Source organism: Neofelis nebulosa, chromosome 13 (assembly GCF_028018385.1).
Source record: "Neofelis nebulosa isolate mNeoNeb1 chromosome 13, mNeoNeb1.pri, whole genome shotgun sequence".
NCBI classification, from domain to species: domain Eukaryota; kingdom Metazoa; phylum Chordata; class Mammalia; order Carnivora; family Felidae; genus Neofelis; species Neofelis nebulosa.
Genome location: NC_080794.1, coordinates 57,731,435 through 57,743,687, shown reverse-complemented (window position 1 = coordinate 57,743,687; position 12,253 = coordinate 57,731,435). Strand labels below are relative to the sequence as shown.

General features: G+C 34.4%; 1 protein-coding gene across 8 annotated transcripts in view; it reads right to left on the bottom strand.

Annotated features, from left to right (window-relative positions):
- EXOC6 (exocyst complex component 6) overlaps positions 1 to 12,253 on the bottom strand; it is a 304,381-nt gene that overhangs the window by 123,885 nt on the left and 168,243 nt on the right. For all 8 annotated transcript variants that reach the window (XR_009252451.1, XM_058697175.1, XM_058697174.1 and 5 more), the window contains 4 exons: positions 6,570 to 6,653; positions 1,534 to 1,580; positions 1,285 to 1,405; positions 164 to 235 (listed from right to left, as the gene is read on the bottom strand). Coding sequence is in view for 7 of the 8 variants with exons in the window: in XM_058697175.1 (XP_058553158.1) it covers positions 164 to 235; positions 1,285 to 1,405; positions 1,534 to 1,580; positions 6,570 to 6,653 (324 nt within the window). In the remaining variant the exon portion in view is untranslated. The remainder of the gene's footprint in view (positions 1 to 163; positions 236 to 1,284; positions 1,406 to 1,533; positions 1,581 to 6,569; positions 6,654 to 12,253) is intronic.

The window sequence follows — 12,253 nt, the reverse complement described above, 5'->3', positions numbered from 1 at the left end:
ATGAAAAGTCTTGGGTAATAGGGAATACCAATACATAAGCAAACATCTGGTTACTACTAATTTACCACCACTAATCCATAATAAAATAAATGAGCATGATCTGTATTTTATATATCTTTAAGTGCTCAAATAGTCATAAATTGAATGTTATATTATCACCCACCTGCAAAGTATCTGCAAATAATACAATGAGATTCTTCAGCTCCAGAACAAGATCAGGATCAGTACAATAAGACTGGGGTAAAGGTGGAGGGGTGGAAATACAAACAAAGAAAACAAATATAAACCAGAGTCAAATAAAATATAACCAGAAAACAATATAAACCAGAAAACAAATAAAACCTGAAACATTTTCCTTTAATATGCCAGGCTTATAATAAATTTAAAATCTTGATTATTAGTTAAATCCATGGCTGGCTTCCTGTATCCAGTAAAAATTCTTAGGGAAAGACCATAACATAATTATTCTTTAATATGTTAGAAAAAGTTATAGTTCATTGGACAAACAAGTGTATAAAGAATCTACATTCCTGATAAATAAAAAATGTATATTTACAATCTAAATACTATATAAGCTAATAATCCTTTAAAATATTTTAAATCTCTATTCCTAATAATAAAATTATAAATAATTACAAAATTTTAAGTATGGGGAGATTTTACTGAAGGTAAGCTACTAAAACTGTCTTAAGAAAACATCTACAATAAGCAATTATTAGTTTCAACAGTCTTTATAGTACTAGTATATTATTTCTACAAAAGGTGTATTATGCAAATTTTGATCATTTTACTTTAATGCATAAAAAAATTTCCCATTACACAGAAGTTCATTATTTCAAATGGTTTAAATTTTGACAATTGCATATTTTTAAGAAATCTGTAATTATATTACGCAAACAAATTATAAACATCGAAGAACAAGTTCTATTGAGTTTTAATGGTGGAGTTTATTTTGGAAACAAAGAATTTGGAATGATAATTAAAAACCCTTTCTTCACGGTGCTTTTCAGTGATCTAATGAAGAGGTCAGTTGAGACTAATGAGACCAGCTTAATTCTTCATTTTCTATTAATGCTGGACTAAAAATGTCTTGGGAAGCCCCAGTCAGTTGCAAAATTACAACCCAGTATAACCAGACAAAAGCCCAACATTACTGCTTCCAAATCTGAGCTGCTATCAAAAATGCAGAATGATGGAGGTACGGTTTTCTTCTGACATCATGCATTTCAGAAGTTCCTGAAGTAACTGAATTAAAAACTTAGTAACATAATTTGGCTGACTTACTGAATGAGCTCTAAGGACAGCAATTATCTTTGAGAGGGCCATGTTCCAAAGTTCATCAGTGTATGCCCTGGTTACTAATCCTTGGGTCACATGTAAAATGTGATCTTCCACCACAAAGAACCTAAAAACAGTAATTACCAACATAGCATGTGTTAAAAAAAAAAAAAATTAAAACCCAAACAGAAAACAAGCAGTTCTGACATTTAACATAATATAAAAATAATATTTATCTCCATTTTAGATACATACCCTACAATTTGAGTGAAATATCTTCTATAGCCATCAACTGTTTCATGCTTTAAATGAAAAATAAAAATCAATTTAAACCAATAAATACCAGTAACAATAAAGTAAGTTCCAAGTCACTACCATATTTATTAACAAATATTTATTGAGGGTCTACTATATGCTGCATACATTTTTTAAGGTATCAGGGTTACACTGGTAAAAAAAGCAAAAAGCCCTTACCCTCATGGAACTTGCATTCAAAAAGAGAAAGACAATAAACAAGTTAAAAAGTAAATATAACTTCAAAACCTTCTTCACAGTAAGCTAGTTCAAGCCACCATAATTTCTCACTTGGGCTATTATATCATTCTCCTACCTAATCTCCCCAGCTTTCAGGCTTGCTCCCTTCAGTCTATTCTCCAGATACCTGCCAGGATGATACTTTTCAAAGAGTAATCAGATCATTATATCATCCGCTAAAAACCTTCCAATGACTTTATATCTGATTCACAATAAAAGTCAAACTCCTTAAAAATAATCTACAATTGCGTGTTAATAATTTTAACAAAAGGTATACAGGAAAATATTTGACCATTTGAACTTCATTCTTAGAAGTTAATTACATGAAATATTTCATTATTTAATTACGTTCAAATGCTGTATTTTGCATATTTCATAAATGTGATCAAAATTTTCAAACATCTAAAAAAATTTTTCAAACATCTGGGGTTTTTTTTCAGGTTGTGGGGAAAGAAATAGTTTTACCTTTCAGCTTTAAAATACTATGATCAGAGATGGGGCACCTGGGTGGCTCAGTCAGTTGAGCAAACAACTTCAGCCCAGGTCATGATCTCGCAGTGTGTGAGTTCGAGCCCCGCGTCAGGCTCTGTGCTGACAGCTCGGAGCCTGGGGCCTGCTTCTGATTCTGTGTCTCCCCCTCTCTCTATCCCTCCCCTGCTCATGTTCCGTGTCTCTCTTCTTCAATAATAAATACACATTAAAAAAATTTTTTTAAATAAATACATAAAATAAAATATGATCAGAGAGAATGGAATCTACATGAGACCAGATGTTTGATATTTCTGGATACTTGCTTTATTAGATAGTATATTAGTCACATTTTATAATACGCCATGTGTGCTTGAAAAGAAGAGGTTTCTACAGTTGTTGAAACAGGCTTCTATATGGTTTATTAGAACAAGCCTGTTAAGCATGTTGTATATTCTTATTGATATTTTATCTATTTGGTGTATAAGATACTGAGACATGCTTAAAAATCCACTACAGATTTCCCATTTATCCTTTTAGTTTTGGCAATCTTGTATTAAATATTTTGAGTCGATGTTATCAAGTGCTTATAGGTTTCAATTATTTTTTATCAACACTAAGACATGAATATTTCATTTTTTATCATTCTAGATTTTTTAATATTATATGAAAGTATATATTTTGTTTCCACTCTTTTACTGGTTACCCCAGAAATTGCATTATGCATACTTAAATAATCAAACCCTAAAATCAATCAATATTTTTACTCTTCTGGACAATTTAGAAAACTGTAGTATAGTTTCATTTCATTAACTCCTACTTCACATTTATGCTTTTGTTGTGTATTTTAATTTTATCTTGTTTTAAAGTCCATAATATTTTATTAACATTATTTTCTATGGTTGACATAGATTCACCCACATATTTATACTTTCTTTGCTATTCATCCCTTCCAGCATCTCATATCTTCCATTTGGCACCACTTTCCTTTTGCCTGAAGTAGATTCTTTAGAATTTCCTTAGTAAGGGTGTCTTAGTAACAAACTCTCCTCTTCTTTGTCTGAAAATGTCTATCTTTGCCTTTGTTTCACTGGATATAGAATCCTAGGTTGACAGTTATTTTCCTTTAGCATTTAAAATATGCCACTGTTTTTATTTCTCATGGGTAAAAACCTAGGAGTAAGACGGCTGGGTTGTAGCATAAGTGCATGCTTAACATCGTAACAAATTGACAGACTATTTTCCAAAGAGGCACCATAGTTTTTACACCCACCCGAAGTGCATGAGGGTTCCAGATGCTCCACATCTCACCAGCACTCGCTATGATCAATCTTTTTAATTTTAGCTAGTCTAGTAAGTATGTAGTGGTATCTCACTGTGGTTTTAATTTGCATTTCCCTGATGAAACATTGATACTGAACATCTTTTCATGTGCTTATTTCTCATTTGTATATCTAGACAAATCTCTACTTGGATCTTTTATCCATTAGTTTGGCTTTAATTATTTATAGTTATACAAATTCTTCTATATTCTGAATATAAACCCTTTGTTAGACATGAGTTTTACAAATATTTTCTCTCCATCTGTGTCTTGTCTTTTCACTTTCTTGCCAATGCCTTTTGAAGAGTAGTTTTTCATTTTAATGTTCAATTTAACAATTTCTTTACCTTATGGTTTATGCTTTAGGTATCTCACTTAAGAAAATACTGCCTAACCCAAGGTCACAAAGATTTTACCCTTTGTTTTTTTTCTAAAAGTTTTCAAGTTTCATCTCTTGCATTTGGGTCCATTTCTTGAATTGCTGATTGAGGTAAAAGTCAGTATTTTTTTGCATATGGATAATTTAATTATCTTGTAGTCAAAAGATTTCAAGTCTTTTATATTTCCTGAGATTTATTTTATAGCCCAGCATTTGATCTACCTTGGTAAACCTTCTATGTGCATTTGAAAAGCATGCGTATTCTGCTATTTGGGGAGGAGTATTCAATAAATGTCAATTAACTAAAGTTAGCAGATACTATTTTTCAGGTCTTCTATTTTCTCTTTATGGTCTGCGATTTCACTATAAGATCTCTCAGAATGTATTTCTTTTTACTTAACTTACTCGGGATTCCTTGGATATGACTCTGTAAAGGTTTATAGTTCTTGTCCATACTGGAAACTTCTCAGCCATTATGCCCTCAAATACTCTTCTGTCTCACTTGTTCTAGCTTCTCTTTCTGAAATTCCAACTAGATATGTTAGACTTGCTCTCTGTATCCCCTCTGTCTCTCTTCGGTATTTTTATCCTCTCATCCCTCTGTGAGGCTTTCAAAGTAATCTCTTCAAATCAACTAAGAATTCATCAACTGCTAAACCTATTCATAAAATTTTTAATTTTGATTAGTAGATCTTCAATTTCTAGGTATTCCACTTGATTTTTCTTCATTTTGGTAAGTATTTACAGTTTCTTGTTCCCTATTTATATCAGCAAGCTTGCTTTTTATTTAAATATATTCAATAATTACTATATTAAATGGCTAATAATTTGGGGCATCTATCATAAATCTTTTTAATCTTAGTATAGTAGGTAGATAGTGGTATCTCACTGCAGTTTTAATTTGCATTAAATTCACAGTTACTCACAGTTCATGAGTTTGAACTCAGGCTCTGCACTGACAGTGGAGCCCGCTTGGGATTCTCTCTCTCTCCCTCTTTCTCTCAAAATAAATAAAAATAAATAAATAAAAATAAGTGGCTAACAATTCAAACACTAAAAGTCTCTTATTAGGATTTATTTCTGTTGCCTACATTATATATTTATGTATACACACACACACACACACACACACACACACACACACACATATATTTTTTTTTTTCCAGAGAGAGCACAAGCCGGGGAGAAGGGCAGAAGGAGAGAGAGAATCTTAACCAGGCTCCACAGTCAGCACAGAGCCCAATGCAGGGCTTGACCCCACAACTACAGTACCATGACCTCAGCTGAAATCAAGAGTCAGACACAACTAACTGAGCCACCCAGGAGTCCCTCTGTTGCCAATATCTTTAATGATTCTCAGTTGTTTTATAATTATTTTTGACTGTGATTTGCTAATTTTCCTTGAAATTATGATATGAAAGTTCAGAGATCTGCATTTGCTTCTACTGGCAATATCAGCATAGAAATACTTCAAACTAAATTTTCAACCTGAGATTTTTTTCAATTATCCAAGTAGAATAAATCTGTGTAGCAAACACATGTGAGAATCCACTTGTTATGTATTCTCAGAGATTTTTTTTCGCCTTGTTCCTTCAGCACCAACATTTAAGATAAGCAATGTCCTTACAGTGTGTGGAGGAAAGAACAGAGAGGTTTTGCTAGATTTTTAAAATATATAACATTGTGTCCATTTGTTTTTTTAAGTAATCTCTACTTCCAATGTGGGGCTCAAACCCATGACCCCAAGATCAAGAGTCACATACCCTACTGAGTGAGCCAGCCAGGTGCCCCCAGATGTTTTTTATCTCTAGGTCATCCTAATAATGAGGCTCTAATTCTTTGGAGTCTTAGCTTCACAAGGGAGACAACCTCTTATCAGCTACTTTGGGTGGCTCTCTGTACTCCCATGTCCTCAAAATTCATGCTTTCCCATTCAACAGATGCCTCTAAGATAAAAGCCACAATTAGTGCTTAATTAAACCTATCTGGATTTCTGCCTTCATTTAGGTTTCCCTGTTTTATTTGTTCTATAATGGAATATACTGTATAAATTACATACAATAAAACTCACTTTTTCATGCACTGTTTTCACAAACACATCTAGTCATATAATTATCACAAGTGCAATTCCATACAGAGCAATTCCATATTCACTTAGTTTTTCTCCTTACTTTTCTACCAAATCCTCAGTGCAGTTAAAAATAATTTTTAAAATGTTTAAATGTTTTATCCAGCATCTTTAGTTGTTTTGTCAGTAGAACAATTAATCCAAGTACATAGTCTACCATATTGTCAGAAACTAATTATCACTCCCTGATACTTTATATATCTTCTTATTTCTCTTTTTATTTATTCACTATTTTATTTGTTTACTATCTATCTCTAATAGAATGTAAGCTCATGAGAGAAGGGACTTACCTGTTTTGTTCACTGCTATACCCTTAGCACCTAAACCAATTATTGGAAATGGTAGATAGTCAATAAATATTTGTTGTTGAATGAATAATGATACATGCTCTGAAGAAATTAAGGTGGGGTAAGAGGTAAAAAGTGACAATATAACCAATTCAAAATGTTCACATAACTTACCATATTTGACTGGGGCTGCAATACCAGTCTTGCTTGTTTCTTCCTTTGTTTTCGGTAATAATTTTCAAATGTTTCCTCATCACCCTAAAATAAAATCAGCAGAGTAATGAAACATAAACATACTACAAAACAGATAACTTCTTTACCACTAAGAATCATTTAAATTAAAAAAAAATTTTTTTTAACGTGTATTTATTATTGAGAGACAGACACAGAGCATGAGCAGGGGAGGGGCCGAGAGATGGAGAGACAGAATCTGAAGCAGGCTCTGATAGCACAGAGCCCGATGTGGGGCTTGAACTCACAAACCACGAGATCATGACCTGAGCTGAAGTCGGACGCTTAACCAACTGAGCCACCCAGGCGCCCCTCATTTTAAATTTTCTAACAAACGGAATATAACTGAAATGGTATTTCATACTGATGTCAGGAATAAATTTTTGACTTTATAGTTCAAAAAGAGTAACCTTGTTTGTTATCATGACATTTAGGAAGACTAAATGTAAATTCAAACAATTTAACAGTTGCCCAACTTATCACTAAGGTTTTATAGATTTCTGACTAACTCAAAATATGGCTGTCAGTGAGGAGAACTAAATAAAGAAATTGGCTGTAAAGTCTCAACTTCTGAAAATAATGTATAAGACTCTACATGATCTGGCACCTTCTTCCATCTCCTGCCTCATCTCAGTATATTCAATATAGCATTTTCTTTTCACTTCCAGACTTTTGTACAAGCTATTCTTGAAAAGTGATTCCCAGTTGTTTCTCTATATGACTTATATTTATCCTTCAGGACTCACTATAGATGTCACTTCCTTTAGAAAGCCTTCCTCAACTTCCTGAGGCTTGCTATTATCCATGTTATCCCATAGTAATCTGTATATCCATATCACTGCACTTATCAACTGTGTTATAACTTTTTTTTTTTTTTGAGAGAGAGAGAGAGAAAGAGGAGCATGTGCAAGGGGGGGGGAGGGCAGAGGGAGAGGGAGAGAGAGAATCTCAAGCATGGTCCACTCCTAGCACAAAGCCTGACACAGTGCTCCATTCCATGACCATGAGATCATGACCTGAGCTGAAACCAAGAGTCAAATGCTCAACCGACTGAGCCACCCAGGTGCCCCTGTGCCATAACTTCTTAATTAGCAGTCTATTGGTCCATTGTCTAATAGCACTTTCTGTGACAATGAACATTTTCTATATCTGCACTGTCTTCTGTGGTAGCCACGAGATAGATATGGCCACTGAGCACTTCAATGTGGCTAATATTACTGAGACTCTGAATTTTAACTTCGTTTAATTTTAATTAATTTAAATTTAAATAGCCACATACAGCTAATAGTTACCATACTGGATAACAGAGATCTATCTTTACTACCTGACTCCAGTCCTGTCCAACCAGTTGGCCGTTGTATCCTTATTACTTAGCACAACATTTGGTGCATGGAAGGCAATCAATTGCTATTTGTTGAATGAATGAATGACTGAAATGATATATCCATTTCTTTTGTCTTCTTCTCTGCTTAAAAGGAGAATCCATCCAGAGTGAGAAGAAAGGACTAGGAACCCATTCCCCTACTCAAGACTCCAAACAGAATCCAAAAGAAAAAAAAAAAATTACTAGGAAAAAAAAATCAAAACTCATATTTTCACTGAAAAAAATTTTTGATAGTTTTACTATTTAAGTAGTTATCTAAAAAAAAATGACTTTTAAAGTTTTTTTTTTAATGTTTATTTTTGAGAGAGCGTGAACAGAGGAGGGGCAGAGAGAGAGACACAGAATCTGAAGCAGGCTCCAGGCTCTGAGCTGTCATCACAGAGCCTGTTGCAGGGCTCAAATTCACAAACCACGAGATCATGACCTGAGCTGAGGTCAGACACTTAACCAACTAAGCCACCCAGGCACCCCAAAAAATGCCTTTTCTTAATGCTACAAAAACTAAACTCACAATGCAAAAAATAAGTTTACCTAGGTAACCCCTAGGGCAGCTCTCCCAGTATTTTTGTACTCAAAGAATTAAAAGAATTTCAAAAAAACTATGGTCCCCCTCACACAGTTTTTATTTTAGTAACTAAATTTTTTTCCATTATAAGTTTAAATAAATACAAAGGACGCAATTTCAAGTATATTATAAATAAAACTATTACATCCTCATTTAAACATATCCAATGGTTATCTATAATCATTTAAAAAATATATGAACATGCTCTTCCTTAATATTTAGAAATAAATTACAGTTTTCCTTTTTCTTTTTTAATTAATATTTTCAGACTACCACCCTTATAGATATTTTCTAATTTAATGTGTTTTTTTCTAATACTGTGTATTTTTTTAAGTAAACTCTACCCCTAATGTGGGGCTCGAACTCATGACCTTGAGATCAGGAGTCACATGCTCTACTGACTGAGCCAGGCACCTCTCTAATACTATATTTTCTAGTGTAGTATGTTTGTATTTTTATTTTATTCCTGAGACCATAAAGATTTAGGTGTTAAGGTAGCTTTTTCCTTCTAGGTTGAATTATCATTACAATTAAGAAAGAACTGATCAATACAATCTAAGTATATTATAATTTTAGATAATAAAACAAAACCTAAATTTTTATTGGAAATTAGTTTCTTAATATGATGAATGGGGCTTTCCTTTTTTTGCACCTAACAACACACTTTTTAGCTAAAAACTCTGAACTACAGATTTAGTGTATTTAATTTACTGATAAAATACCCACCCTAAAACCCAATTAGCAAGGGCAGTCCTCACAATCAAACTATTAAATAAGGCAAGTGTATTAGTATCACAGAAAAAAATCTGACTTCATGTTTTGACTGAAATAAATATGTTAGTATGCACTATGGGATATAATATTATGAAAACCACTGAGAAATAAATTATAAAACTAGTCAAGATTAAGATTATTTAAATCCAAGGTGATTGTTTTATCCATTCATGTACCTTAAAAAGCAAGGTAATAAATCACTTTTCATTACTTAAATGCTGAAGTAATTACTGAGAGTAATTACTGAGAGCATTACTTAATGCTCTCATTACCAAATTTATAATAATGCAATGTAATATACAGATACAATTGTAAGTTACTTACAAAAGGAGGAGTATGATTAAAAAAAATCAATATGCCTTCAGTAAATATGTGGACATACATAAAATTTTGATGTTCAATTTTGGAAATAAAATAAAACCAAGTATAAAAGTCAGGTATGACACATTAATTTTGTTAGATATGGTAGAAACTAATCAGTCTAGCAGCCAGTTTTTATTTTATTTTAATATGAAGTCAAAAATATCACCAATTTGGCAAATGGCTTTTAACAGTTTTTCTGAATCACAACTTACATGAATATGAAAGAATGGGTTAGTCAATGTAACTTCGAAAGTTTAGCAGCCCCAGAAAATACTCCAGTTATATTTAAAAGATCCCACTTCACTAACTCATATTATTTTGGCTGTTTTTCTTTACAGCAAATGACACATCCTAGGGATGAGTATTAAGATTAGCCAAAAGCACTGTCTATATTTAAACACATACGTCAGTTTTACATTAAAATTTTCCTATGTTCTTGCTTCTGTACTCTCACAATATTCCCTCTTAAAAAGCAATATATTCACTGTCAACAGCTGGAGAACAAAAGAGATCAGGACCTTAAATGAAAATTGGTCATTACTCCCACCTACCATGTGTCAGAACTAAGAATATCCCAGGGCGCCTGGGTGGCTCAGTCGGTTGAGTGTCCGACTTCTGCTCAGGTCATGATCTCACTGCTCATGGGTTTGAGCCCCCATGCTGACAGCTCAGAGCCGGGAGACTGCTTCGGATTCTGTGTCTCCCTCCCTGTCTGTCCCTCCTCCTGCTTGCACTCTCTCTCCCAAAAATAAAAAACAAAATTAAAACATTAAAATTAAAAATAAAAAGAACTAAGAATATCCCACCACAAGACAAAATATATTTTTTCTAACATGGTTTATCCTTTTCTGCACAAGAAAAGAAAGGCACACTTATGTGTACACACTCCCTTAATTAACCATTAAAGGAGACTTCTTTATTTGGTACACTGGAAGTTTTTACATGACAATGCACAAAGGCAGTTATCAGTGAAGGATCAATACAATGAGTATCAGTGATGGATGTGTCTTTCTTTTATAAAGTTAGTGTGGTAACCTCCAAGATGGCCCCCAAAGATCTCTTGTGTAGTCCCATCCCACAGTCCAACCAGGGGTTGATCTATGTCACCAGTAGGATATAGCAGAAGGTATGTCATTTATGATATTAGATTACAAAGGACATTATGTCTTTCCTTTCAGCCTCCCTCAGATCACTCACTCTGGGGAAGTCAGCTGCCATGTCATGAGGATTGTCAAGCAGCCTTGTAGACAGCCTATGTGGCAAGGAACTGAGGCCTTCTGCCAATAGTCATAACAGAGGCAAATCACCCAACCCTTGTCAAGCCTTCAGAGGACTACAGCCCTCACTGACATATTGACTAGAACCCCATGAGAGACTTTGGGCCAGAATGGCCCTGCTAAGCCACTCACAGATAGCTAACCCTGTAAAATAATAAATGTTTATTAGGTGCAGCAGTAGATAATTAATATAACATCTTAGGTAGTTTTTCTATAAATAGACACCAAATGATACAATAAGGAAGCATTCAAAAGGGAGACTGTTCCAGAAGTGAGGAAAGCAAGGAAGGACATGAGAGGAAGCCAATCAAGAATGCCAGATTCAGAATCCCTGAACAGGGGCGCCTGGGTGGCGCAGTCGGTTAAGCGTCCGACTTCAGCCAGGTCACGATCTCGCGGTCCGTGAGTTCGAGCCCCGCGTCGGGCTCCGGGCTGATGGCTCGGAGCCTGGAGCCTGTTTCCGATTCTGTGTCTCCCTCTCTCTCTGCCCCTCCCCCGTTCATGCTCTGTCTCTCTCTGTCCCAAAAATAAAAAAAAAAAAAAAACAGAATCCCTGAACAGCTCAGTCAGTGGAGCATGTGACTCTTGATCTCAGGGTTGTGAGTTCCAGGCCCATGCTGGGTGTAGAGATTATTTAAAAATAACAAAATGTTTAAAGATTTTTTTTAATGTTTATTTATTTTAGAGAGAGAGAGTGCGCGCATAAGCAGGGTAGGGGGAGGAGGAAAGGGAAAGGCAGAGAAAGAGGGAGACAGAGGATCCAAAGCGGGCTCTGTGCTGACAGCAGAGAGCCCGATGAGGGGCTCAAACTCACAAACTGTAAAATCATGACCTGAGCCAAAGTCAGATGCTTAACCAAATGAGTCACCTAGGTTCATTAAGATTAATAACAAAATCTTTAAAAAAAAAAAAAAAAAAAAGAGTGCTTGATTCAGGCAAAAAAGTCTTGAAGAGGATAGGCTTCAACTTGATCGCACAGTAAAACTCTAAAGAATAAATTATACTGCAGAGGGATTTTTTTTTCTTTTTTGGTTTTTGATTTTTTTTTTTTTTTAGGGGAGTAACCTGTTCTTTTATTGATGCAAGTACCTCCAGTCACACCAAAACTGACATCTTACATTACGGTACAGCTTTGTACTCAGAGTTCATCTCAAAATACCAAATATCATAGTTAGGGTATGCATCAAATTGGGAAAACAAAGGAGAGAATGTAGGCACACGGTCAGGCAGAGAACAGAACAGATGACCCAGTTCAGCGCACACT